The sequence below is a fragment of the Camelus dromedarius genome, chromosome 14, assembly GCF_036321535.1.
Source record: "Camelus dromedarius isolate mCamDro1 chromosome 14, mCamDro1.pat, whole genome shotgun sequence".
Classification (NCBI taxonomy): Eukaryota; Metazoa; Chordata; class Mammalia; order Artiodactyla; family Camelidae; genus Camelus; species Camelus dromedarius.
In genome coordinates, this window is record NC_087449.1 from 59,602,501 (window position 1) to 59,626,625 (window position 24,125).

Here is a 24,125-nt window from a genome sequence, read left to right on the forward strand (position 1 = left end):
CGCGCGCTCGCTTGCCGCCCGGCCGCACATGTGTTTCTGTTTTGTGTTGTAGCATTTGTTCTGGAAGCTCGTATTTACATTTTAAGTGTATCTGGTGAGTGGGCTGGAGCCCTCGTCTGGGCTGGGGAGAAAAAAAAAGCCCTCGTTTCGTCATTTAGTCGCTTCTCTTCCTTTTTCTCTCCGGTTTCTCATCACTCCAAGCAGGTAGGGGCTGAAAATGAAATCGATAATGATCAGTTTGCGGGGTCTGGGAAAGTTTTTTTTTTTTTTCTTTCTTTTTTTTTGAGAAAAGGTAAAAAAAAAAAACCTGTGGAAGGGGGGTTGGGGGAATTGAATGAATAAAAAGGGGAAGGAAGGCGGATCCACGTGGTTTAATCGGAGACAGACAGAGATCCCATTGTTCAAAATTAATAATAAAAAAAAAAAAAGCAGACGGGGCGAAGGCGCAGGGACGCTGGGGGAAAGTAGCGGCGGAGCGGGGCACTTTGCAGCTGGGATCAGAGGGATCGGCTGAGCCACACGCTCCGGGAGGGGCCGGGAGAGAGTTGGGCACCATTAAAGTTTTTATTTTTCGTGTCTGTGCGAGCAGGTGTTTGGGTTTGGGGGCCAGCTTTATTCGAGCCACCCCCTCATTTCCCGCCGGGGACAGCCCACCCTCAGGGATTCGGCTAATTAGAGACCGAGGCCAGAACCCCCAGGCTAAAGCAGAATTGGGGGCTCAGGCTGCGGGGGGGTTAGGTGGGGAGAATTGCCTTTGAGTGGGCTTGGGTAAAGAGACGCGGAGACAAAAGCAGCAGGTGGGGCAGCTGGGGAGGGGGGAATTCCTTCACCAACCAAGGTGCTAAAGGGGGACCTTCGAAGTGTCCCGAAGCCTTCTCTAATGAAAACCTAGGGGATCAGAGACTCTTTTCGTCTCTTTACTTCTTTGGGGACCAGGCTGCAATTGTGATGCGATGTAGGCAAACCTAACTTAAGGATGGGCCAGGGGAGTGGGGGGGGGTCCTCCATTTTTTTTTTTTTTTTTTTCTTTCTCTGAGCGAACTGCAGTCGGGCACCTGGGCTCCCGTGCGGGATTCCCCGGGGGAGGCGCGCCGGGGTCCAGGAGGGGCGCGATTTCCTCCCGGCTCGCCCCCTCTCCGCCCACCCCGCGGCCGCCACTTTGGGGAGGGCAGGGGAGGAAGTGGAGGCCGGTGGCTCGGCTGGCTCCCCTCCCCCCGCGCAGTTTATAACCCGTCCATTGTGCGCCGCTGCCCCGTGTCTCCTCCAGCGCGACCATGCCCAGGAAGAAGGCGGCGGCGGCTTGGGAGGAGCCGAGCTCGGGCAACGGCACGGCCCGTGCCGGGCCCAGGAAGCGCGGCGGCCCGGCCGGCAGGAAGCGCGAGCGGCCCGAGCGCTGCAGTAGTAGCAGCGGCGGCGGCAGCAGTGGCGACGAGGATGGCCTGGAGCTCGACGGGGCCCCCGGTGGGGGCAAGCGCGCGGCGCGGCCGGCGGCGGCCAAGTCGGGCGGCGCGGCTGTGGTCATCACCGAGCCGGAACACACCAAGGAGCGCGTTGTGAGTGCGGGGCCGGGGCTGGGGGTCGGGGTGCCAGGGCCGCGGCGCGTCACCGCGTGCGTCCTGACTGGGGGCGGCGGGGCCGGCGCAGGCCGCGGGCTGAATCATCGCCGCCGCCGCCGCACAACAAAAGGGCGCGGGGTGGGCGCGGGCCGGGGCCTAGCCGACCCCGTCGCCGCCCGCCCGCGCGGCAGTTGGCCGTTAGGGCGCGCGCCCCGGGCCCCCCACCGGGGGAGGGGCGGCGGGAGCCCGCGCCCGCCCGCGCGAGGGGGTCATGGCCCCGCCCCCGGCGCCGCTCGAGCCGACTCCCTCCGCCTCCCCTCCCCCTCCCGCCCCGGGAAGGGAGACTTTTGCAAGTTGTCTCCGGCCGGAGGAAGGGATGCGCGCGCTGGGTGCGGGGCAAGACGCCGCGTGCCCTCGGTCGCCTCCGGCCCCCTGCGGCCACCGGTCGGCCCGGGCGCCGCGGGGGAGGGGGCCGCCGGCGCGCTGCGGGGAGCGGCAGTTCGCGCCGGGGCTTTGAGGTTCCCGCCGCCTCGGCTCCGGCGCTCCGGGGGGGCGGGGCCTGGCGGCCGCCGCGCATGCCCCATGCGGCCCTGCGCCGTCTCGCGCCGCCGGGGAGGCGGGGGTGGCGGGCGCCGGGGCAGGGTGCGAGGGCGCATGCTCTGGAGAGCCCTCCCCCTGGAGGTCTGGAAGGCCCCCCCCTTCACCCCCCTCGGGGCTGAGAGGTGTTTGGGCTTTGTTCACCGTTTGTGGTCCGAGGACGCGGGCGCTCCGCGTGGGCTCTATACAGCCCCCCAAGGAAAGAAGCATCTCCCTTGGTATGAATGGGCTTCAATTTGCTTTTTAGAGTCGGGCCTTCAGATCTTAGTTAAGATCGTGACCAACTCATGTGCCTGCAAAACCCTGCGGAGCCAGAGTGGGCTCAGCGATCCTAAAAACCCACAAGTTTACTGTGGGACTTGTGTTTAGGGAGAGGGTCAAAGCTTTCACCAGATGCTCATATAACCCCAAAGGAGTGAGGACTTTTGCTTAGGGTCTGGAGTCTGACGATCTGGAAAGATCCTTCTCTTAGCCGGTACAAGAGTGCTGTTTCCTGCAGGCAATGTTTAAATGGTTAAAAATATTGCATTTCTAGGTCCACTTTATAGATGACAAAACTGGGGCAGAGAGTTTTAAGGGCCTAACCCAAAATCATATGGAGCTAGAATTCCACGGGGCTTTTTTTTTCTGATGTCATCCTCAACACCTCTGCAATTGTTCATGTTTTATAACTGCCCTCTCAGATTGTGCAGGAGGGTGACGTGAAGGAGAACTGGTATCACTGAAATGTCTTACCTGGGGTTGGGGACGAGGCCAGTGCCAGGGAAATGACCACAATACTGAGAAAACGGAGTGCAGGAACTGTTTTCCCTTAGCACGTATAGTCTTCTGTGCGATACTCCAGACATTTGTCCTTAATTGGGTGTGTTAGGAGAGAAAGGAAGAGAAAGGCCGTCTGGGCTCTGCCTCTGCTCTGCTGTGTCTTGAGCATTTCCAGTCAACCTTTTAGAATGGTGGGTTTTGTTGTCAGGAAGTGAATGTCTTACCTCGTGCCAAGATTAACCCAAAAAGGCAGCATGAAGAGAGTGTGCAGTGGACTGGCCAGCACACCATCCTAGGCTCAGGCCTGCAGGAGACAGAGGGTTCAACAATTGATGCTCCTCTGTGCCTCATGGAAAGTGCACACACCAAGTTCTAAGTTCTTTTTAGCATCTGTTGGTCCTGGGTCAAGGTCAGGCCCACACTGGCCCATTGCCTCGCCAGTGCCTTGCCCTAGGTGGGCATTGCCCCCTGGCCTCGGGTGTGTCCCTGGCCTCAGGTTCCTGGACTCTAAGGGAAGCACCTGGTAAGCAGTCTTGGGGGTCCTGTCTGCTGCTGCAGACAGACAGCAGTCCCCAGCTTGTTTCAGAATTTTGCAAGCCTTGCCGCTGTTCAGGGCTGTTGGAGGGAGGTGTGTGTGAGAGCAGCTGCCAGGAGTTGTCTGAAGCGTGTTGCCTTCAGTTAACACAAAGCTGCAGATGGTGAGCTTGTGAAAGATGAGCCCCAGATACTTGTGTGGTTGAGGGACAAAGTTGCCTTGAGGATGAGATGTGTATTTTTATAAAACATTCTTAGCATTTCAGTCTCTGGAAGTGCTCTCTCCAGTGACCTCAGGTTTCTGTGTAGTTGTATCAGATGAGTGTTTTCCGATTGTCGAGGGTTTGCAGCCTGAATTTCCTGTGAACTTCATAACCCTGTAGATAAAACAAGCAGCCTTGGCTGAATCCTAGAAGACAGGTGAGTGTCCCAGCCTGTCCTGGTCTTCGTAGTTCTTCCAGTGTCGGGTTGCCCAGGTTTTGTGGAACCCTGAGACAACTCTGTCTGGTCTGAGAGGAGCAAATAAATACAGCTGAACACTGAGCTTGAAGCCTGTTGTAGCTGATAGCCCGCTAGGGAATTGCTGTTGCTGGCATTTCTGAGCAATCTTCCCCCTGCCGAGAGCAGCAGCCTCCTAAATGGATGTATGTTAAAGGTTGACTCCTGGACTCATAAACATGCTCCTTGCACTTGAGCAATAATTCAAAAATCGCTTTGGACCAGAAACTCCATTTTGTTGATTGAAGAAGCTCAGTGCATGTTTCTGCCGTTCATCTCGGCCAGCTTCTGGGCCTGGGCTGTTGGAGGCCGCAGGGTGAAGTGAAATTCACACGTCCTGGTGGGAGACCTTTTTCAGCTTTTCTGCCGCATGGCCTTTAGACAAAGGCAGTATGGTTGCTGATTTCACCCCCCCAAAAAAGATCTCTTGGCCCATTAGCGAAGGCCATGTCACCCCTGGAGGGTCCCATAACCTCTGACTCTGACAGCCCTGGCAGCCGTCCCTGGAGTCCTCTGGATGGAGCCCCCATGCATCTGGGATCTCTCACCTGTGAATGGGTTCAGCTCTGTGATGAAGAGCGGTATGGGCTGTGATTTTAAGAGATGTTAGGACTTCTAGTCCTTATTTAAATTTTTTATTTCATGTAAGTGGAAGGGAGAATTAAACTATAAAGAAATAAAGGTAAGTCGCCTACAGCAAAGACTTACGGAGGTAATAGCACCTCACATGAGGAAGCGAGGCCCATGACGTAAAAGCCCGAATAAGGGATGCTTACTGCCCTTCCCGGGACTCAGACCTCTGTCACTGGAGTAGACACAGCGACCAGTTTGCCAGGATTTCCCACAAACACCTCGCATCAGGCAGCTTGGGATTTTGTATCAATGCTCAGCTGGCTCGATGGGCCGCAGGCCCTTGCCCACTTGTACAGGTGCTGTTGGCATCTCCAGGTAACAGAGGAAAGCTCGCTCGCGCCCAGGGTGAGGGCAGCAAGTTCTGGCAGGCTGGTGGAGCTGCAGGTCCCGCAGGGGCCAGCAGCGCTGGTGCACTGTTGCTATGTTGAGTACATCTCGGTGGGGGGGGGGGTAACTGTCTGGACGAGGGCCGCACCCAGCTCCATTGAGGCAGGCAGGGGTGGCCTGGCCCGAGGTTGCAGTCCTCCTGGGACCTTCTCCCCACTGTCCTCAGGCCGGGCAGCTCCTCCCACTGTATCCTAGGTCCATCCCGAGTCTCTCATGCTGCACGCGGGCCTGAGCATTAGTGGAGAGCAGGTCGGTAACGTGGGCAAAGACCCAGGGCTGCTTCTTCCCCTGGAACTTGATGGCACCCTCTGAAGCCTTTTGTCTCCTGCACTAGATGTGTAGAATGTTCCAGCCAGGCCCGCCAGTTAACAAAGAACGGGAGATAACCAGGGGAAACTAGGCTTCCATTCAAGTAATCCGAGTCTGTGGGTGCTGCAGGGTTGGACTGTACCCCAATTGAGGTCATTCTTTGAATAATTGAAGTGTGGCGAAGACATTCTCCAGTCCCGGCTGCTTTGTCGCCCCTTTGCACGCTGACTGCAGGGTGCGTCCTGTAGGAGACTGTTTTCCTCCAGCCACCTACATGGGGGTGAGCCTGACGGAACCTTCCCCCCACCTCCGGGGGGTGGTGCCCGTGACGTTGGGTTTGGGCCACGCAGGGTTCCCTAAGAGTTGGAATCCCCCACCACGAGGATGCGTTCCTCTTACACGTACCCGCCCCAGGCTGCTGGAACATCCCGCCAGGGCAGTCACCACGTGGGAGTTAGAATGACTAGATTTGGAGCTGTTTGGTCTTTTTCTCTTGAAGCCTTCCAAGAACGATTCTGGTCACAGAAGGAGAACCCCTTCTTTGCTTTTAATGTCCTGGGACAATGATGATATAAAGGATGAAAGCAGAAGGGGAAGTTAACTGCTTCCCTTGCCTGTGGAACTGAGTGGAGAGTTCAGGGTTGACTCTGAGAGTCGACTTTGAGAAGTGTATTGGGCATCTCAGAAACAGAGAGGAGGGCTGAGAGCATCAGAATTAGTGCCACGCAGAATCGGACAGGAGTCTTTTTAAGTGACACGTACTCCCCTCGACAGTGAGAGCATGTTGCCCTAGTGGCTGAGGGTGGGGACTAAGTGTACTGGCGGGGATGTCCCTCGTTCTGCCTGCTGTCGGTCCCTTGGCTCTTGGGCCAGAGGTGAGGACGAGCTGTCAGATCTGCCCAGCCCCACTCAGGTCTTCCTCCAGTGGAGAACTGAACACGGTGCTTCAATGTTTTCTCCACGGAAGGCCCCCTGGCAGTGTGGGCAGTGCACCGGGAGGGTGGGGAAGTTGGCCCACATGATTGCTGTGCGGAGATGCCACGGGGCCCGAAGGCTGCAGGTCCCTGTGCGGCACTCTGCTTGCGATGGGAAAATGCAGCCTTGGCCCCAGGGACAGCGGTTTTAACACTCACCCCCTGTGTGACATGGCAGCTCTCCTGCAAATACCTGTATGAGGCGGTTTGCAGAGCAGAGGGGAGGAATGTCACGATTGGCTATTTTGTAGTGTTTGCAGGTGTTTTATAAAGAAAAGCCAAAGGATGAAAATGAGCCTGAGCTTAACCAGTGAGCTCCTGGGGCTGGTTGACATCCAAGTGGCTGACAAGGTGGTGATGACAGCGGCCCCTCTGTCCACCGTGCGAACTGCTGGGGGAAAGTGCTAATGATGAATTGTTTTTCTTCTGTTTTCTGCTGTTGTGAGACAGACTTGGGAAGCTAGAAGCAGCGTTGCAAGCTAATTCTTTTTTTCCCCTCTCTCTCTGTCTCTGTAGAAACTTGAAGGGTCTAAGTGCAAAGGGCAGCTTTTGATTTTTGGGGCAACCAACTGGGACTTGATTGGTCGAAAAGAAGTGCCTAAACAACAAGGTATGAGAAAGTTTCTAAAAATAGAAGATGCTACTTGTATTGAGTGCTTCCTGTGTACTGGGTGTTCAGTGTGATTCTGGTGACCATCCTCCAGGTAGGTATTCTCGTCATGTGCAGAAGGGATCAGAGAGGCCTTGTGACTTGCCCAAGGCCACACAGCCACTCTAGTTTTTGTGGGACGGGATTTGAACCCTGGTATTGGGCAGGTTTCTCACTTCACAACCCTGCTTTTGAAAAACCATTTCTGTTGAGAAAAATACAAAGTAGCTTCATATAAACACCAGCACCTTTTTTCCGTCTTTCTTTAAAGTCATTTTCGTTAAAATGAAGAGGCTGTTGCTGTGGGATGTCAGAATGTCCTAGATGTCTGTCGCAGGTCAGATGGCAAAGTGTTAGGCAGTTCAGAAGAGTCCATGTTTCTTTGCAAACTGCCAAATGACTGTGGAAACTGGTTTGACATAGCAAGTAACAGTCTGGAGTCGGCAGCAGAGAAGTCCTGAGAAGTAACTTTTAGTCCCTAGATGCTTTTAGAAAATTGGTGTGGTTCCTCACGAGAATACCAGCCCATCTGAGAGAAGTGAGGCTGGCACTTCGCCATGTTTTATGGCTTCTTGATTTCATTTGGAAAGATTCCCAAAGTACTTTCCAACATTGCCCAGTGAACAAATATTTGCACACTGACACTCCCTAGTGCCTCAGGACGGGCCGTGGAGATCATCTTATTCTGTGAAAACAGTGGGTGGAGTTTCAGCAGCTCTCGGGGTCCAGCCGAGTTGGAAATGGGGTTTGGTCATTGTCTTCCTGTGGTGGAAAGTGCCCAGCCTTCAGGACAAGCTGTCAGGGCCAGAGCCGCCTGACAGCTGGTGTCACCTGGAACCCCTCCCAGGGTGCGATAGCATCAGTCTCCCTGCCAGCCCCTGGGCATGGGTCGTGTTGTTTCTCGAGGCTGCTCTTTGAGTGAGTGGCCCACTTGCAATTAGAGATGCGCGGGCCCAGAGTGGAAAGTGGGTTCCAGTGGGGAGCCAGCGCACAGCAAGTCCGCCTCTGCTGGAGGGAATTCTGCCCTGATGGGGCCCATTTTAAGAGCGCCTTTTTGTCTTCTCCCATTCCTACCTTTGCTTCCCTGATGTTTCTCCCTCAGAATGAAATTTTATATAATTAAAAATTTTTTTCTAAGTGTTTTTCAATGTCTTTGAGCTCTCTGACCTTGCCAATAGATGTGAAGGGCTGGGAGGGAGAATTTGTTTTCCCTCTGGTGCCAGACCTGAAGGGAAGGGTTTTCCCTCCCACCCAAGCCTTTCCCAGTCCCTCCCATCCTTGCAGTGAGCCTTCCCTCCCGGAACCTGTCCACCCTTGAGTCCGCAGCACTGTGGATCTCCTAAAGTCAGCAGCGCAGTGCCTCCTTCGTTTTCAAGATAGCACAGTGATTCGTGCTCCACCTCTGATTAGGTCCAGGCCCCGGGCATGAATGACCCCCTCCAACTGGCCAAGTTGCCCGGCACTGCTACTGCTGTGCATTTAATTTGACTTGGATCCTTCTGACAGTTCCCTGGGAGGCCAGGGATGCAAGCTGTCTGCATCTTGGGCGTTGACATTCATGGAGCTCATACAGGGGAGATGCTTTGGTAATTCTGACTCTCTACCCACCCTGGGTCACTTAGCCACCCTGGGTCAACTGTGGTGTCCCCTGGTGTCTCCCGGCACTGTGTGTTGTCCACAAACGTGGTACATGTCAACCATGCCATGCACATAGGTGTGAAGGCTGTTGTTTTTAGTTTGCTCTTTCCCAGGAAATTGCTGGGGTTTTTTTTTTTTCAACTTTTAGTGGTAGAGGAGTGTCTTCAGACGGAGAAGCTCAGGATGTCTTCCCTCCTTTACCCAATCCCTTGTAACTAAATGAGAGGCTGTGCCTGGTGCCCTCTGCTGGTGGGGTACGGGCAGGGAAGAGTTTTACAGATGCTTTCCCACTGAGCCAGGTACTGGATGGAGGAATTAGGACTTTTCAGTCAGTTTCTGCATTTGGATCAATCTAACAATTGATTTGGCAGCAGCTAGCATTTCATACTAGTAACCATGGGCCTAGAAGCATGCTCGTGTTTTCTGTCCTTGAGCCCCAAATTGAGAGCATTAAGCCGAAATTTGGCCATGCCCTGTCCACCGGTAAGGTGAAGAGGGGTTGTGAAGGAGACGGCTGCCCTCCCTGACCCCGCTCCCTCTGTTCCAGGCACATGGAGGCCCTGGACTAGAGGGGGCCACAGCCCTGGCCCTCAGGTTGCTAGTACTAGTAGGACAGTGCTGTGATAGGGTTCCCAGGGCACCAGGGTGCAGAGAGTGACAAATTAAAAGGGAGATGCGGGCAAGGAGGGCTTCCTGGAGGAGGGGGTGCTTGACCTGAGATGTGAAGAACATGCAAGGGGGCAGAGAAAGGCCTTCCCAGGGGAGCAAATTCATGGGCAAAGCTAGGGGTTATGACCTGGGCAGCATGATGGGACCCCTGAGGAAGATGGGGAGGAGGATCTGCTGGGCCCTCTACAGGAGGCCTGATAGCTGTGGAGGATGGGGACTCTCAGAGTTGGCCCCGAGGGAGCCTTGGGCTGGAGGGCCGGAGGGAGCCGTCGTGAGGGTGAGGAGATCTCTGGCTGTGAGGGGGCAAGGGCGACTCTGGTCCGCTGCCTGCTCTTGTGAGTCAGCCCCTCCCCGGCAGGTCTGCCCAACGGAGAGTGCCCACTTCTTGGTCACAGTCACCTGTGCGTGGCCAGCTCAACAGCAGCTGCCTGTGGGTCCGAGGTCCCCGCGGGTCAGGACCAGAGACGGAGGTGGAGCAGCATCTGTCCAGGAGCCCCCACAGGGATACCTTACACGGGGGTACCTTACGCGGGGGTACCTTACACGGGGGTACCTTATACAGGGGTGGGCCCTTTGAGGGTGGCTCTTCACCACCGACCTCGGCTCCGCGAGTGTCTGATGTGCGTCCTTGTTCTCTCTGCAGCTGCTTACCGCAATCTCGGTCAGAATTTGTGGGGGCCCCACAGGTATGGGTGCCTTTCGGGGGTCCGGGTGCGGACAGTGGTTTCGGGGTCGTGCGCTGCCCACAGCCTCCTCATCACCACGGAAGGGAAGCTGTGGAGCTGGGGTAAGTACCGAGCAGGGCCCGAGGGTGGAAGGGAGACCCACGCCCACTTTCTGGGGCGGTGCTGCTCCGTTTGCGACCCTCTTCCTGATTCCCAGCTGGCCTGTGCCCCGTGAGTGCATCACCTCCACTTTTCTGCCAGGTTTTGCTCTGTGTGTAGCCCCCTATCTCTCTAAATCCTCTTTAAGTCACCTTTTCCTGAGTGTTCTCAGTGCGCCTGAATCTTCCCGATATCGAGGTCCCTAGAATTGAATTCCTATTTTAAGCCAGCTGTCCCCCCAACACTGCCCTCCCCCCCCGCAGCACAGTGTGATGTAGACCTCTGTTCTTGCCACTTTAAATGCCACCGGCTTTTACATCTGCCACGTCGTGACATCAGTCTCTGCCATCCTGTTTCTCTGTCTCTGACTACGTTTCCCCAGACAGTTGAGTTTACTTTATCCAAGGTGAATTGCTTGTCCTTCTGAACTCCCTTGCACTGGACTCCCTGGCCCAGGTGCAGGGGCGGCCCCCCGCCCTCACCTCATCTCTCCCGTTTCTGTGTCCCCTGCCGAGGGCTAACGCCCTGCGCTTGTTTCCTCTTCCATATCATTCGTACAGGTACTGGCGAAGGCTCACGCACCCCCATGCCCTCTGGAAGCTCCTGGACTCTACTTCCAGTGGGGGGTTGGCATTTATCCTCACCCTTTGTTTCTGGTCCCTTGGCCCGCTTTGAGTCCATATGACTGCATTTTTATTTTGGTCTGTTCGAACCATTTTTTGCAATTTCACGAGCTGCTGTACCAAAGTCCAAATATATTAACATCTGTTGTCTTCCCTGCGCTCTTGCTAATTTTGTAATTCTGCTGAAAAAAAGCTAACAAGTGTGTCTGGCCCAAATTTAAACTTTATAGTTTCTCAGTGACACGCTGACATTGCCACAATTTTCATTTTCTCCTGGTTGGCACGGAGGTGTGTCCCTCCCCCAAAGCACCCCTCCTTCTTACTGTGCCAGCCCCGAACACAGCCTTCTGTGTCGCAGTTCCGAACTTCAGGTATCTTATTTCTGATCTCTCTACTGAATTTCACTTATGTGGTGCTTCTGAAAACGTCCCCTGTGCTGACCCTGTTGGCAGGGAACTATTCTAAAGGCTGTGCACCTGACCTGACCCAGAGCAAAGATGTCCCAGGAGCAGACTTGCCGCTGCAGGGGGAGGAGCCAGTGGGGATGTCACGAGTCCACTGTGAGTCACTGGAAGGCATCGGGCCTGGTCCAGTGTCCATCACTCACAGGGTCTCCAGTTGTTGGCCACTCGGGCCTCACATTTGCCGAAAAACTGCTGCTGGTGCTTGTACCCCTTTAAAGTGCCTTTCACAGTGAACTTGGGCAGTTTCCATTAGAAGCTGGTGTCTGCTTGTCCTGCCAGAGCCCTTAATCAAACTGAGGACAGTTTTCCCTTGTAGCTGGAGGCCGTTCACGCCTCATGCCCTCCCAGGACACCTGGGGCTCATCTTTGTGACTCTGCTCACCACCTTTCATGCCTGAGAGATCAGAGTTCATTGTTGGCAAGGATGTGGAAACATGACCCCCACCCAAATTGCCTGGCTTCCTGGCTCTGTAGAATCTCCAAAAATCTCCCCAAATGTTCAGTTACAAGTATAGTTCAGTAGAGAGGCCTGGGAGAGGCCCATGGAGGTGTTTAATTTTGGAACTGTTGCAGCCTGTGTTGGAAACAAGGTAACTTTTAGGGGTGTCCAGCCTCTTGGCCCTCCCAGCCCTCCACGTCTCCTTTGAGCTGAAGGGCTTGGCCTGGGGGTGGGGGGGCTGTGTATTGCAGAGGGCCTGGCGGGGGTTGGCCTCCTGGGGCCTTCCTGCCACCTGAGCCCACGCCAGCACAGCCCAGAGGTGGAGGAGGGCCGGTCGCCAGGGAGGGCTTGTATTCAGGGCAGGTCTGGCCTTTGGCCATCATCGGGGTTCACATGGCTAAGGGTCCTGTGAGTGCTGGTCCATAGGAGGTGGGGTGAGATAGAAGAAGAGGAATGAAGGGGTCCCAGGTCAATGCCCAGAGCACTGAGGTAGCCAGCTTCCTGTGAGGCAGGTGTCACTGTCTTAAAATACATCTCGGAGTGAAGCGGATGAGGGAATTGGCGTCTGGCAGGTACCGTGAGAAGCAAGCTGTTTCCTAGGACTCGTCTGCTCGTGTGTGACATCCGGGCTGAACCGGGCGTTTCTGCCGTTGCCCTCAGGGTTAGAGGGCTGGGGAGAGTGGGTCCCAGTCACTGCCCCAGAAAAGAGAGTCAGAGCAGGTGAACAGGCGACTTTGGGGACAGCCCCGCCCATCTCACCTGGTCACCCGACCCCACTCGGCAGCCCGGGAAGGCTGGCGTTGCCTGCAGAGCCAGCTTGCTTTCTCGGGCTCTTGGCTGCGGGTGCAGAGGACCCGGGATCCTCGCCCCTGCAGCTGCTCGGGCTGCCCTCTGTCTCCTTCCCACTTGAACCTGCTCTCAATCCACAGGGCGGAATGAGAAGGGGCAGCTGGGACACGGCGACACCAAGAGAGTTGAAGCCCCCCGACTCATCGAGGGTCTCAGCCACGAGGTGATCGTGTCCGCGGCGTGTGGGCGGAACCACACCTTGGCCTTGACGGGTAAGGAAGGGCTGCTTCCTTCGAAATGGGGTCAGAGACCAAATGGTCCACCTGGGGCAGGCAGTGGAGCACCCCCGTGACTCCTCATCAGAATGATGGCCCCAGGGAGCCCGGGGGTGGCTTCTCCAGGCCTTGAGCCTCACCTGCAGGTCAGCTTTGAGGCACCTGGCCCACCCCCTTCTGGAAAATTGTCTCACTTGCCTTCTTCCTGGCAGAGGAGCTGTTTTTATTATTTTAGAGCCTTTGATTCCAAATCTAGTTCAGAACACTGAGCATTATCTTCCCTTTTGTAATGAACGTCACTCTTTCCTTCTAGAAACGGGCTCCGTATTCGCGTTTGGGGAGAACAAGATGGGGCAGCTGGGCCTCGGCAACCAGACGGACGCTGTTCCCAGCCCCGCGCAGGTACCGCCCTGCTCCGGCGCGAGGACCGGTGCTTCTCTCTGCTTTTGTGTTGGGTTTGCTGGGTGGCGGGAGATCGGGCAGTCCTCCCCATTGTTTGAGTTACTGGTCCCTTGTAAGAGCAGGGTCTTGATGCTTTGAGTGGAGCAGGTTTAATATAGGGTCACAGTTGAAGAACATTCTGAAAAACGGTTTTTCATTCCGACTGAATTTGTTACAGAGGCCTCTTTGAAGCACGCTCCTATTCCAGAGAAAGTGAAATTGTTACATGGGCATGATTTGTCCTTACCTGCAAACACCTTGAGTTTTGATTTTGTAAGAAGTCACCTGCCAGGTGCTTAGAACACAGATGGGGGGGGTGTGGGTGGTCTTATTCCCAAGACGCTTTGAAATAATTGGAGGGGTGGGCTTTATGCCAAAAAAATAAGCTACTAGTATATGGCAGCAGGATGCCAGGGAGTGTCTGATGAGGGCGGGGACTCGGGTTTCTTGATCTTAAAAAGAGACAGTGGCCAAGTGCAGTTGTAGTTGGGAGGGTTTTTGAGGTGTTGCCGTTTTGCCAGTCATTTGCTCTGCGGTGGAACATGACAGTTCCCAGAGTGATCGCGGGCCCGGGACGGAGCCCAGGACTCAGCATCCTGTCTCCAGTCTCAGAATTTCCCTTGATGCCGGTACTTCAGGCCCCGCCCCGCCGTTCCTCCAGTCTGGGCTTTCCCAGACTGATAAGTTTGCAATAGCAAGCTTTCTAAGTGCTTCCTCAGATTTGTTTCCAGGTCCCTTGTTAAATTACTCGGGGCCTTTGCTGTCGTCTTCTAACTTCTTACTTTGGACCATTATGTTTCCTACTCACGTTTCATTGAAGATTAATTAGCAGGCAGCTGTTACAGTGGTACAGGAGAGTGTGAAAACGGTTCCTTTTAGTGGTTGGCAGTAACACTTATAAAAACTTTTCTTTTTAAAGTTGCCTGACATCAGAACTAGTGACTAGAGTGAGATTTGAGTACCAAATGTGCTTGGTTTCTTGTTTCTCGTGCCCTGGCCTCCATGCTGGCCAGTTGAATTCAGTATTCAATGGGCACCAGGATGCGCAGGGCACAGTGCTGGGCGTTTTGAGGGCTATAAAGACCTGGGACATGATTTACCTGTCTTTGAACTTGACTCTGTACTGGGAGGTATTTCTTTACAAACATTCTAAGCCTTTGTCTTCAGCATTGTTGAGTCCATCAAATATCCTTTGTAGCCTAGTAATTGTTTCTCACCAAGCTGTGGAGAGGTTGTCTTTTTATCAATTGAAAAATAAAATGTCTGAAAGTCTACTGTCTTTTCTTTTCAGATAATGTACAACGGCCAGCCAATTACCAAAATGGCCTGTGGGGCTGAATTCAGTATGATAATGGACTGCAAAGGAAACCTCTACTCCTTTGGGTGCCCTGAATATGGTCAGCTGGGTATGGAAGTACATTTTTAAAAGCTCTGTAATCTGTATGTTTAGAACCAGAAGTCGGTGTGGGGCTGCACACACATGATAGAAATGTGGGTAATTGATCGCAGATAATAGCCTTGAGCCATTAAGTGGCTGTCCTGTTACTTAGCGGACCAGCATGGCGTAACTCGCGGGATTGTGGAGTCTTACAATGACTTGCCTTAATGAAAGTCTGGGCTTGAGTCTGACAAAAGAGTTTTTTCTGATTTGGGAATTCATTTTTACATAAAAGGGTTTCAAAGTTTTTTTTTTTTAATCAAACCACCTTCATTCATTTTCATATTTAAAGATTTACCTTTATTGGAAATGTGAAAATTACATGAGAGTAAGGTAGTCCTGGAAACCCTGGCCTGGGCGATTATTTCAAGTAGCACATGAAGACCCAGTATCGTGTAAAAGTAGGATTCCCTTCCCGTTTTTCATCCCTAAACAGAATGTATCCGTCCCAGAACATGCTTGTATTTCATTGAGCAGAAGAGAAAAACTCAGTAAGTGGAAAATGCCTCCCGCTCCTGATTTTACAAGGTCTCCATTTTCTTTTCCCATCTGACACCAAAGTGTTTTTTCCCTTCTGGCATCTTCCCACCTCTCGGCTCCTTCCCGGTGGGAGGTGAGGAGTGGGTGCCCTCTGCTGGCTACTTCGCTGCATGCCGCTCCGGATCCTCGGCAGCCCCCGGATCTGGGTTGCCTGGGTCTCCACGTCATTAAAAGCAGGCAGATGGAAGACAGTATAAATAGCACGAGCAGCATCTCGCTGGCCTTTAGACTTTAGGGAACAGTGACTTTGTGAAACTAAATATACCTAAGTCAGAAGTGAATAAGAAAGAACAGCCCCTGTGCACAGTCAGTGTTGGTTGCCAGGGAGTTGCCAGAGACGGTTGGAGAAACCGTTTCCATGGCCACAGGCCCCGGTGCCATCCCCAGCCCCAGGCAAAACACCGGAAGCAAGTTTCTGGTCTACTTCCTGAAGCGAGTGTGGCTCCCCTGCTGCCCGTGGCTGCCCCAGATCTGCGGATGGGCGGCTTGACGTAGCAGGTTGATTTTCCTTCAGGGAAATGAAATGGTCTTGGTGGTGGTGACACTGGCTAACATCTAGTGAGCCGTTACTGTGAGCCAGTCCCCATTTATGCACCTTCTAGCAATCTCATCTGCCTGGTTGATACTCATTTAAAGGTAGTTTGAGAAATTCACTTGATTTACGCCTATAGAATCATTCTTAACTTCCCAGCTAATTTAAAAACCAGTATTCAGTCTCATGGTCCAAACCCGGAGAGATCCCTTTTCAAGTTAGAAGGTGACCTTGGAGATTACCCCTGTCCCCCTGGCACACATGCTTGCCCCCACACTTTCTTTCACACATTTATTGGGTCAGGCAAGGCAGAGAGAAGAATGTGATTTTAACTGTTTTAACAACCACGATTGATATATCAGGTTACTGGTAATTCATAAAAACGCAAGTCTGAGGAAGTGTGTTGAACTTTTGTCCTGTCTCAGTCCACCCTGGGCTCCTCAAGGACCCTGCATGGGGCATAGAGAAGACGACGACCATTCCTTTGGTTCGGCAGCTTCCAACCTTTTTGACTGCAGCCCTCAGTGGGAAATGCGTTCTGTACACAGCCCAGCTGACGTAGAAGCGCATACAAAGAATTTTCACAAAATCCTGTTACAGTGTCCTTGGGTGTTCTTATTCTGTTCTATTTTTTTTTTTTTTAAACAAATAACTGGTTTCAGCCCACAAACTCAATCGTTTCCCTGCTCTGCTAACCAGGTTGTGCCTCAGATTGGAGGACACTACCTTGGTTGATAGGTGTCTCTGTGAGGCCTCAACTGGCCAGGCTGGGCCAGGCGTTCTGCTGACGGCTGGTTCTCTGTGGTCGCTGCAGGACACAACTCGGACGGGAAGTTCATCGCCCGGGCGCAGCGGATAGAATACGACTGCGAGCTGGTGCCCCGGCGAGTGGCCATCTTCATCGAGAAGACAAAGGACGGCCAGATCCTGCCCGTCCCCAATGTGGTGGTCCGGGATGTGGCCTGTGGCGCCAACCACACGGTAAGGCTCAAGGGTTTCTGGCTTTTCCTCTGCTTCCCGGGGCTCACCACAGGGGAGACGTTCAGCTCTGCATGATTAGGAGCTGAGCCGGGCATCCTCAGCACCTGCCCTCCTCCTTGGGCTCGGCACCTGGACTTGTTCATGGGAGTCATCTGCAGACGTAGCTAAAGCACAGACACTTCGGGCTGGGACCACCGAACGTTCTTCTGCATTTGGCTTCTGTGCTGAGTGTGTCACAGAAGTTGTTCCGAGTCAGCAGACGATAACCCAGACAGGTGTTGAGCAGGTTGTGTCATTAAGACTGTTTACTTAAAAGGTCCATCTGGATAAATGGCAGTGAGATTTTGGTATGTGCATCTTTTTATCTTAGTTGCCTCCCTGCGGTTATTTTGCCCCTTAGAGTTGGTTGAAGGAGCAGGGACGGGTCTGGGCTTCAGAGACAGGTCAGTCTCGTGCGTGCGGCCGGCTGGCTGAGTGATCTCAGGCACTAGGAGATTTTAGTCCTTTCACGCCCGAAAACTGCTTCTCTCCTGTACAGTGTAGTCAGGAGAAACAGTTAGATCTTGTTTAGATCTCTGACATCAAATCCTGTTAATGGGTGGTTCATTCACACGGTTCAAACGTGAGATGTCAAGGGTACTTCGGGGGAAAAGAAGATGAATTTAAAATTGTTGGCATGTAGGCGGGGGTGCCGCCCCAGTGACCAGGTGGAGGGGTGACCGGGACGGGCGGGGCTTCCCCGGCTCCGTCCGCAGTTCAGTCAGGAGTGAATTGGGACGTGCAGGGCCTGGGCTGCTCCTGAGACAGAAGCCTCATGCTTCTGATGAGGGCAAGGCAAAGACTTGTGACTTTGAGCCATAATAATAGGAGTGGAAGGTAGTGTCCCTGGCGGAGAAAGGGCCACGCCCGCTGCTGGGTGCCTCCCCCACTGGAGGTGGGCGTGGGTCATCTTGGGTGTTTCTGTCCCTGTGTCTTTCCCCACTGCCACAGGCTCTTGGAACAGCAGGGACCCCACTTGTCCCCGCTGGGGGCCGGCCTTGCAGTCTGCATTTTCTCTCCTGCAGCTGGTCCTGGACTCCCAGAAGCGTGTCTTCTCCTGGGGCTTCGGTGGCTACGGCCGACTGGGCCATGCTGAGCAGAAGGATGAGATGGTCCCCCGCCTGGTGAAGTTGTTCGACTTCCCTGGGCGCGGGGCGTCCCAGATATATGCCGGCTATACCTGCTCCTTTGCCGTCAGTGAAGTGGGTCAGTGACTCCCCATCCCAGCCTCAGGAGGGAGGTGTCGGGAGCCAAGTTTCAGGTTTCCCTCCCTGGCCACGTGCTCCAGTGGGGTGTCACAGAGTCCTTGTCCTATTCGAGACCGAGAACCTTGATTTCATTGACTTCCTGGTTCTTTGAGCCGAATGCTCCTTGTCACCCGGGCCAAGCGCTGTGTGTGGTGGGCCCCGTTCCTCTCTCCTTCCTGAGAGCTTGTTTGGAGGTTCTAGCCGGGGAGTGCAGCTACTCGAATACCCTTGACTGAGAATGGTCCTCCTCTATCGGGGATGGTCATCCTCTTCAGCTGAGCGTGCAGCTTTGGGCTCTTGCCTTCTTGATACTGCTGAGATGAGAATCCCAGCCTTCGAGGTGACTGGGCACAGTGGAGAACATGTTTGTCTTTCCCAGGTGGTCTGTTTTTCTGGGGGGCCACCAACACGTCCCGAGAGTCTACCATGTACCCGAAGGCTGTGCAGGACCTCTGCGGCTGGAGAATCCGGAGCCTGGCTTGCGGGTATGTGGCCCTGTCTCCTCGTGAACGGGGCGGGGTGGGATGTCTGTCCCCTCCTGGGCGTATTGGACGCACCTGGGAGGTGCCCTTTCCCTCGTGGGCATCAGGTGCACTGATTGCAGCGTCGGGACGAGGGGAAGGACTGCGCTTGGGAAAGAGGGCTAGGGAGGTACTAGAGCAGGTGACTGGCTTCACTGCCTTCACAGAGAGAGAGTCGCTTTAAAAGTTTCATTCTTTAAAGGCTCAGTGTCCCCTCCTCGTGTTGAAGGTTCAAAATTATATTTGGTCAGGAAATTTTAGTTACCCTGACACGTTGGGAAGAAGAAAGCACCGTTGTCAGTGATTTCCAGATTACTTAGAGGACACCTGTTGAGCTGTCCAGCACTTCCTGGTGAGGAGGTTGGTGGCATTCATCACCTGCCCGGATGTGTGGGGACGAGAGTATAAGTTAGTTGTTAGGTTTGGTGTGGCTTTAATCTGAGATCACTGGCCCCACTCCAGTTACTGTTTGGTGAGTTCTGCCCCCTCTACAATGTACTGTCAGTTCATCCTGATTTGGCCTCTTCTCCTTTTCCCAGTGTGTGTTCACCCCAAAAGTGACACCGCCTCCCTCCCCCCCAGCCCTGGACCCCCACTTGGGTCCTGTGTGGTTCGTGGCGCTAAGCATTTGGGGCCTGCACGGGATAGTGTGTAGGCTGCAGGAGAAGCTGTTGGCCTGTGCTGTGTGTGTGTTGTTCAGAAATGAGACCCCTGTGGAGTTTTTAATGGGACCTGCTTGATTTAGTAGGTCACCTGTGCTCTCGAGCAGGGAGCCCACGGGAAGCATCCAGGGCCGCTGGGCGGGGTGCAGGGTGCAGGGTGGGCTGCTGGCCGTGGTGTTGATGGCCTCTGCCTGTTTGCAGGAAGAGCAGCATCATCGTGGCTGCGGACGAGAGCACGATCAGCTGGGGCCCGTCGCCCACCTTTGGGGAGCTGGTAAGCTGGTCCCCGCGTAGGGGAGGCAGGACTCGGTCTGGGCTCTGCACCGCCTTCTGAAAATACAGAGAAGGAAAACGTGTGTGTGTGTCTTTCTCTTGCATTAAGTTCTGCCGTATTCCCTAATGTCTGAGGCACTTCAGCTTTCAAAGAGGATTCTTTGCCCATCAAATAATTGTGCAAGCTCTCTCTGTCCACATTGTATGTGGAAATTGGGAAGTTTCAGGTCCCATTTCCCCTTGCGTTTTGTAAACTGTAATTGTGGAATGACGTCAGTAGGAAAGAGGTGGTTTCTCTTCCCGCTCCCCAGGAGGGTTTCAGTCAACAGGGACAGCATGTCCTTTTAAACCATGTGGCCAGTGGTGACTATGCATCGACTCTTCCTGGTTTCCAGCCTCATAGGTCATTTAGGGACATTTCTTCCCTAATTTTTTCCAGATAAGTTTGTCTATGTTCCCTACTTTTAATCTGTTACTTGAGAGATTAGACCCCGTGGCCCTTGGTTTCCCACACACACTTGGCCTCCCTGTCTGATTCTTAGGTTCTGGGGCGTGGTGAGTCCTTAATTTCTAATTTCTTCATCAAGAAGAACAGGCGGGCCGTGGAGCTCATCCTGATGTCTGCCTGTCCTGGTTATGATTTGATCGTCAGCCTGGCTCTTTGACTTCCTGCTGGGAGCATGGCCTGTTTTCCTTTCCTCTGCTCTCGTGGGTGGGAGCTGATGGGGGGACGGAGGGGAGGGAAGGGCTTGTTGACCCCTCGTACCATCTCCAGGGCTTGGGGGCTGAGTCCTCAGGGCTGCGCACATGCTTTAGCAGATAGTCGGGCCCTTCAGAGGCGGCCCCGTGTGGAACCTTGACAGAGACCCAGAACCTGGCCCAGTTTTTAGGGGCTATTCATAGAGGAGGACAGATGTTCTTGGGGCCTATCAGAAATAGACTCCGGGTATCAATTTTGAGACTAGAGGGGTACGAGGAGGACTTGTGGGGCAGCCACAGCTTGGGGTGAGGAGGTGGTGTGGCACTTGGCTGGTAGCGGGTGAAGCTCACTGGCCACGTGGCCCCACTTTGGGCTGAGGGATCTGCCCGCCTTGAAGTCACCCACCTCCATGTCACAGCGCATGACATCCCCCCAAGCAGCCCTGGACCATCCCTTCAGCCCTTGGTGTCTGGAGTCCACTGATCATGGACTCGGGGCGGGGACGGGGCGGCCAGCGCTCTCTGACCTGGTAGCCCCGGGGGGCCGCGGCTGCCGTTTCTTCCTGTGCTCACGATGGTGTCATCTAACCAGTGACTCCCCAGACGGTGCCTCTACCACACAGACCCCTGCAGCTTAGATTTTAGCATCTCACTCTCCATTGGGTTAGGAAACTGGTCCCCGCCCCGCCCCTGCCCGGCAGCAGTTCTGTGGTGCATTGCTGCCCAGACCTGGCCCTGTGTCTTGAGACCTGGGGGCTCGGCCACAGAGGAGCCCCGGGTCAGCGGGAGGCCCAGACTCGCGGCCATCCTTCGCTCCTTCCAGGTGGCCAACAGCGACCCAGTTCAGTGTCCCTCTGTTTGCCTCGCCAGGGCTACGGGGATCACAAGCCCAAGTCTTCCACGGCGGCTCAGGAGGTGAAGACACTGGACGGCATTTTCACAGAGCAGGTGAGGACCCCTGTGCCGGGAGCAGAGAAGGAGGTGGGGTCGATTCACACCTCTTCCTGCTTCTGGCCTTTGCAGCCTGTTTGAGCCTCGTCTGACATCTTGCAGCATCTTTCCTGTGCCCGTGCTAGAGTTTTTTCTGGTGGGTGACTCGGAGAGCATAGAGGTGTGCTGGCCAGACCCAAGGGCTATTTGCTGTGGGGGCACCAGCCACGGTGCACATTTGCTCCTGGCCGAGTGTGTGGCTCAGTCTGCTTTGCCCCTTCGCCCAAGACTCTGCACACCCTTAAGCTGTGGGGCAGATGGTGGGGAGAGGCCCCTTGCTGTCAGTCCAGCAGGCTGCCAGCCCTCTGGCCGAGACACAGATGGGGCTTGTGCCTGCACACGAGGCAGGATCGTGGTCCAGAGATGGAGAAATGGAGCACGTCCGCGAGTCCCTGCCGGTCTCTGCCAGCACTCAGTGCCCAGGCTTTGCCTGTGGGGGGCCTTCTGCCATCTCGTCTCCCCAAGACGTCCTGGAAGGCAGGCTGGCAGGTCACACTGACACTGGTGGTCTTCACTGAAGGGCTTTCTTAAGCTCTTCCGGACGCTTCCATCTTGACCTCTGTAGTGGCCTTGTGGGCCAGCCCAGCTTCCTGGCGTCCCACTGTCTGCCTTGTGCTTTTTGGCCCCAAACTCCGGGACTAGCTGCAGTGTTCTTGCCCACCCAGCGCTGGTTTATCCCCCCAGGTGGCCATGGGTTACTCACACTCCTTGGTGATAGCGAGAGACGAAAGTGAGACGGAGAAGGAGAAGATCAAGAAACTGCCAGAGTACAACCCCCGGACCCTCTGACTCTCCTGGAGCCTGCAACTCCACACCTCTCGCGGCAGCTGTCATTTCCACGTGCACTGGGACGGGAAGTTGAACGAGGAATTTTAAAAAGCAAAAGTTGACCGAAGGTGCATTTTTGTTAGACTCCCTGAGGTTCCGTTTTATAAGTGATTCAACGTCAACTACCTTTTCTGTATGCTTTCCAAAGTGGTTTTTTTCCCCCTCTTAATGTTTAATTAAAATATTTGCTCAGAGTTGATTTACCATTCCTACAAAAGAGGCAGAAACTTTGAGCAATCTAGATTTTTTTTAAGTTGTTTTTCTTTCCTCCCCCCCTGCCCCCTCCTAAATATACTTCTCTAAACACCCCCTTTTCCGGTTGTGATAAGCATTGTGATCTGAGTGGGTGCTGCCTGGGAGAGCAGTCACCACGTACTCAGAAAAAAATGTCCCTTGTGGGAGCCGGCAGCATCCATGCAGAGACGGTCCCTGGTGGTCGATCTCCATCCAGAATTACACCTGCGTGCTTGGAAGCATCTGGGTCACTTCCTTCTTGCTTTTCCTTCTAGACCGGCCGAGGCCGCGTGCGTTCCGCTTCTCCCCTTGGCTGCTTGTAAGCCCCACCGCCTTTTGGCTGCAACATTAATAGAATCCGCCGTTTCCCCCCTGGTGGGGGCTCTCGGATCTGTGTTTAGCCATTTCTATCTACTTTAGCTGTAAAAGAAGTCCAAATGAAAATCAGGTGACCGTGGAACCAGTGAGGACTTGGGGGTGGGCAGATGTGGGGACAATGTATCTGGTTCAAGATCTGGCTTGAAGGCTCCTTTGGTGAGCCGGGGCCGCCTCGCCAGCACTCGCCGTTAGAGATTGATCAGCCAGCAGTGAAAAGTGCATTCTGGAATCCTTGCAAAGAAGGATCAGCCCTTTGTGTACCAGCCCCTGTTGCCTCTGTGCTTCTGTCTGTATTCCGACCCCCTCCCCCAGCCGGATCCTGCTGGAACGGGCGCAGTCTGTTCCTGAGGCTCAGGGTCCCGCTCGGCCAACCCAGCTCTGTAGTCGCGTGCGCTCGGCTGAGGTACCAAATAGCTGGGACGATGGAAGAAGCCCCTCATCCCCGCGTGTCAGCGCAGAGGCTGCGACTGCCACCCGCCTCCCCGCCACGTGCCCTCCGCCAGAGCCCGTCAGCGGCGTTGCGCTGCTCTGCGTGAGTTACGAGGTGCCTTGCCCGGAACCCTCCTCTCGCTTGGACCCAAGAGAGGCGACAGCTCTGGCTGGGGCTCTTGGTTTCGAGAGGGTCTGGACTGGTTTGGGTGCTTTAAAATAGATTTTTTAGTTCAGTGGTGCTTACGGGGGAGATGGGGATAGAACTCCAGTGTGAGACTTGGGTGGATGGGAAAGTTAAATAACTGGTCTTTTTTATTTTTTTGCTTTGCTGTTGTTACCACGTGTCATTGTCTTGATGTTAAAATGCCAAAAACGATCTAGTTGTTGTTGCATTTTTCCCTACTCGGCCCCCCTGTCGTTCCTGCCTGGCTCCTGCCTTTGCAGGTTGTATAACAGTGTCTGTCCTGGCCGGGAAGAGGCTGGCCTGCATCTTTCTAAGATTTAGTCTGACTTCATGCTCGTCTCTACTGTCCTGTGTTAATAGTCCAGGGGAGAAGCTTCTGCAACTTCAGAGCTTCTGCTAAACTAACCTACCTTGTCCAAGTCACCCCAGAACCACCATCCCTGTCTCAAGCTTCCCTGTGTTGAGCCCATCAGTTTCCCCGGACAGGTCTCTTACCCGGAATGGGCTTAGGTGCAAAGCACTCTTTGTGCCTGCCCAGCCTCCCTGCGGGAGCGGTAGCCTGGGTCCTGGCCTTCGCAGGAACTGCCCTTGGCCAAGCGGGACTTTGATCTTCAAGTAGACTCATCTGAAGCCCAGCACCCACCTGCTTTAGGACCCCCTTGTCCTGGGACTGGAGTGGGAAGGGGACGGCCCTTCCGAGTGGAGACTGCCCTGTGCTCTCCCACAATCACTCCTTTGGGCTAAGGCTTTTAAAATAAACTTCCTAATGGGGGGGAAGTCCTTTAGAACAAGGAGTTGTGGGAGACGGTCCTGCACTCCAAGAGGAGGGGAGGCAGTGACCCTGGCCAGGGGTGTGCTTTGCAGTGACCCTCTGGGCACCTGACCTGTCTTCCAGCTCAGGAAGGAGACTGTGGTAGAAGAGGCTTAAAGAGAAGGGGAGAATCCAAGAAGAGGTTGTGATTTGGTCGAAGGTGCCTGGTTTAGTGCTGTAATTGTCTTTTTATATATATATATATTTCTGGGAGTAAACATTTTAAATAAACGACATCATTGTTTACTCTGTTTCGGCTTTTGCACTTCTTTTTC

General features: G+C 54.3%; 1 protein-coding gene across 1 annotated transcript; it reads left to right on the forward strand.

Annotated features, from left to right (window-relative positions):
- Positions 1–33: 33 nt before the first annotated feature.
- On the forward strand, positions 34–24,101 carry RCC2 (regulator of chromosome condensation 2). Its single transcript, XM_031464182.2, has 13 exons — positions 34–204; positions 1,268–1,553; positions 6,767–6,860; positions 9,850–9,993; positions 12,486–12,617; positions 12,934–13,022; positions 14,353–14,467; positions 16,386–16,552; positions 17,617–17,797; positions 18,218–18,323; positions 19,223–19,295; positions 20,864–20,941; positions 21,668–24,101. The coding sequence occupies exons 2-13, from the start codon at positions 1,275–1,277 to the stop codon at positions 21,770–21,772; spliced, it is 1,563 nt and encodes a 520-aa protein (XP_031320042.2). The 5' UTR covers positions 34–204; positions 1,268–1,274; the 3' UTR covers positions 21,773–24,101.
- Positions 24,102–24,125: the final 24 nt, after the last annotated feature.

Coding starts and splice junctions, on each gene's coding strand:
- RCC2 (XM_031464182.2), top strand. CDS start 1,275: ATGCCCAGGAAGAAGGCGGCGGCGGCTTGGGAGGAGCCGAGCTCGGGC. Junction 14,468..16,385: donor CCCTGAATATGGTCAGCTGG/GTATGGAAGTAC, acceptor TGGTCGCTGCAG/GACACAACTCGGACGGGAAG. Junction 19,296..20,863: donor CGCCCACCTTTGGGGAGCTG/GTAAGCTGGTCC, acceptor TTGCCTCGCCAG/GGCTACGGGGATCACAAGCC.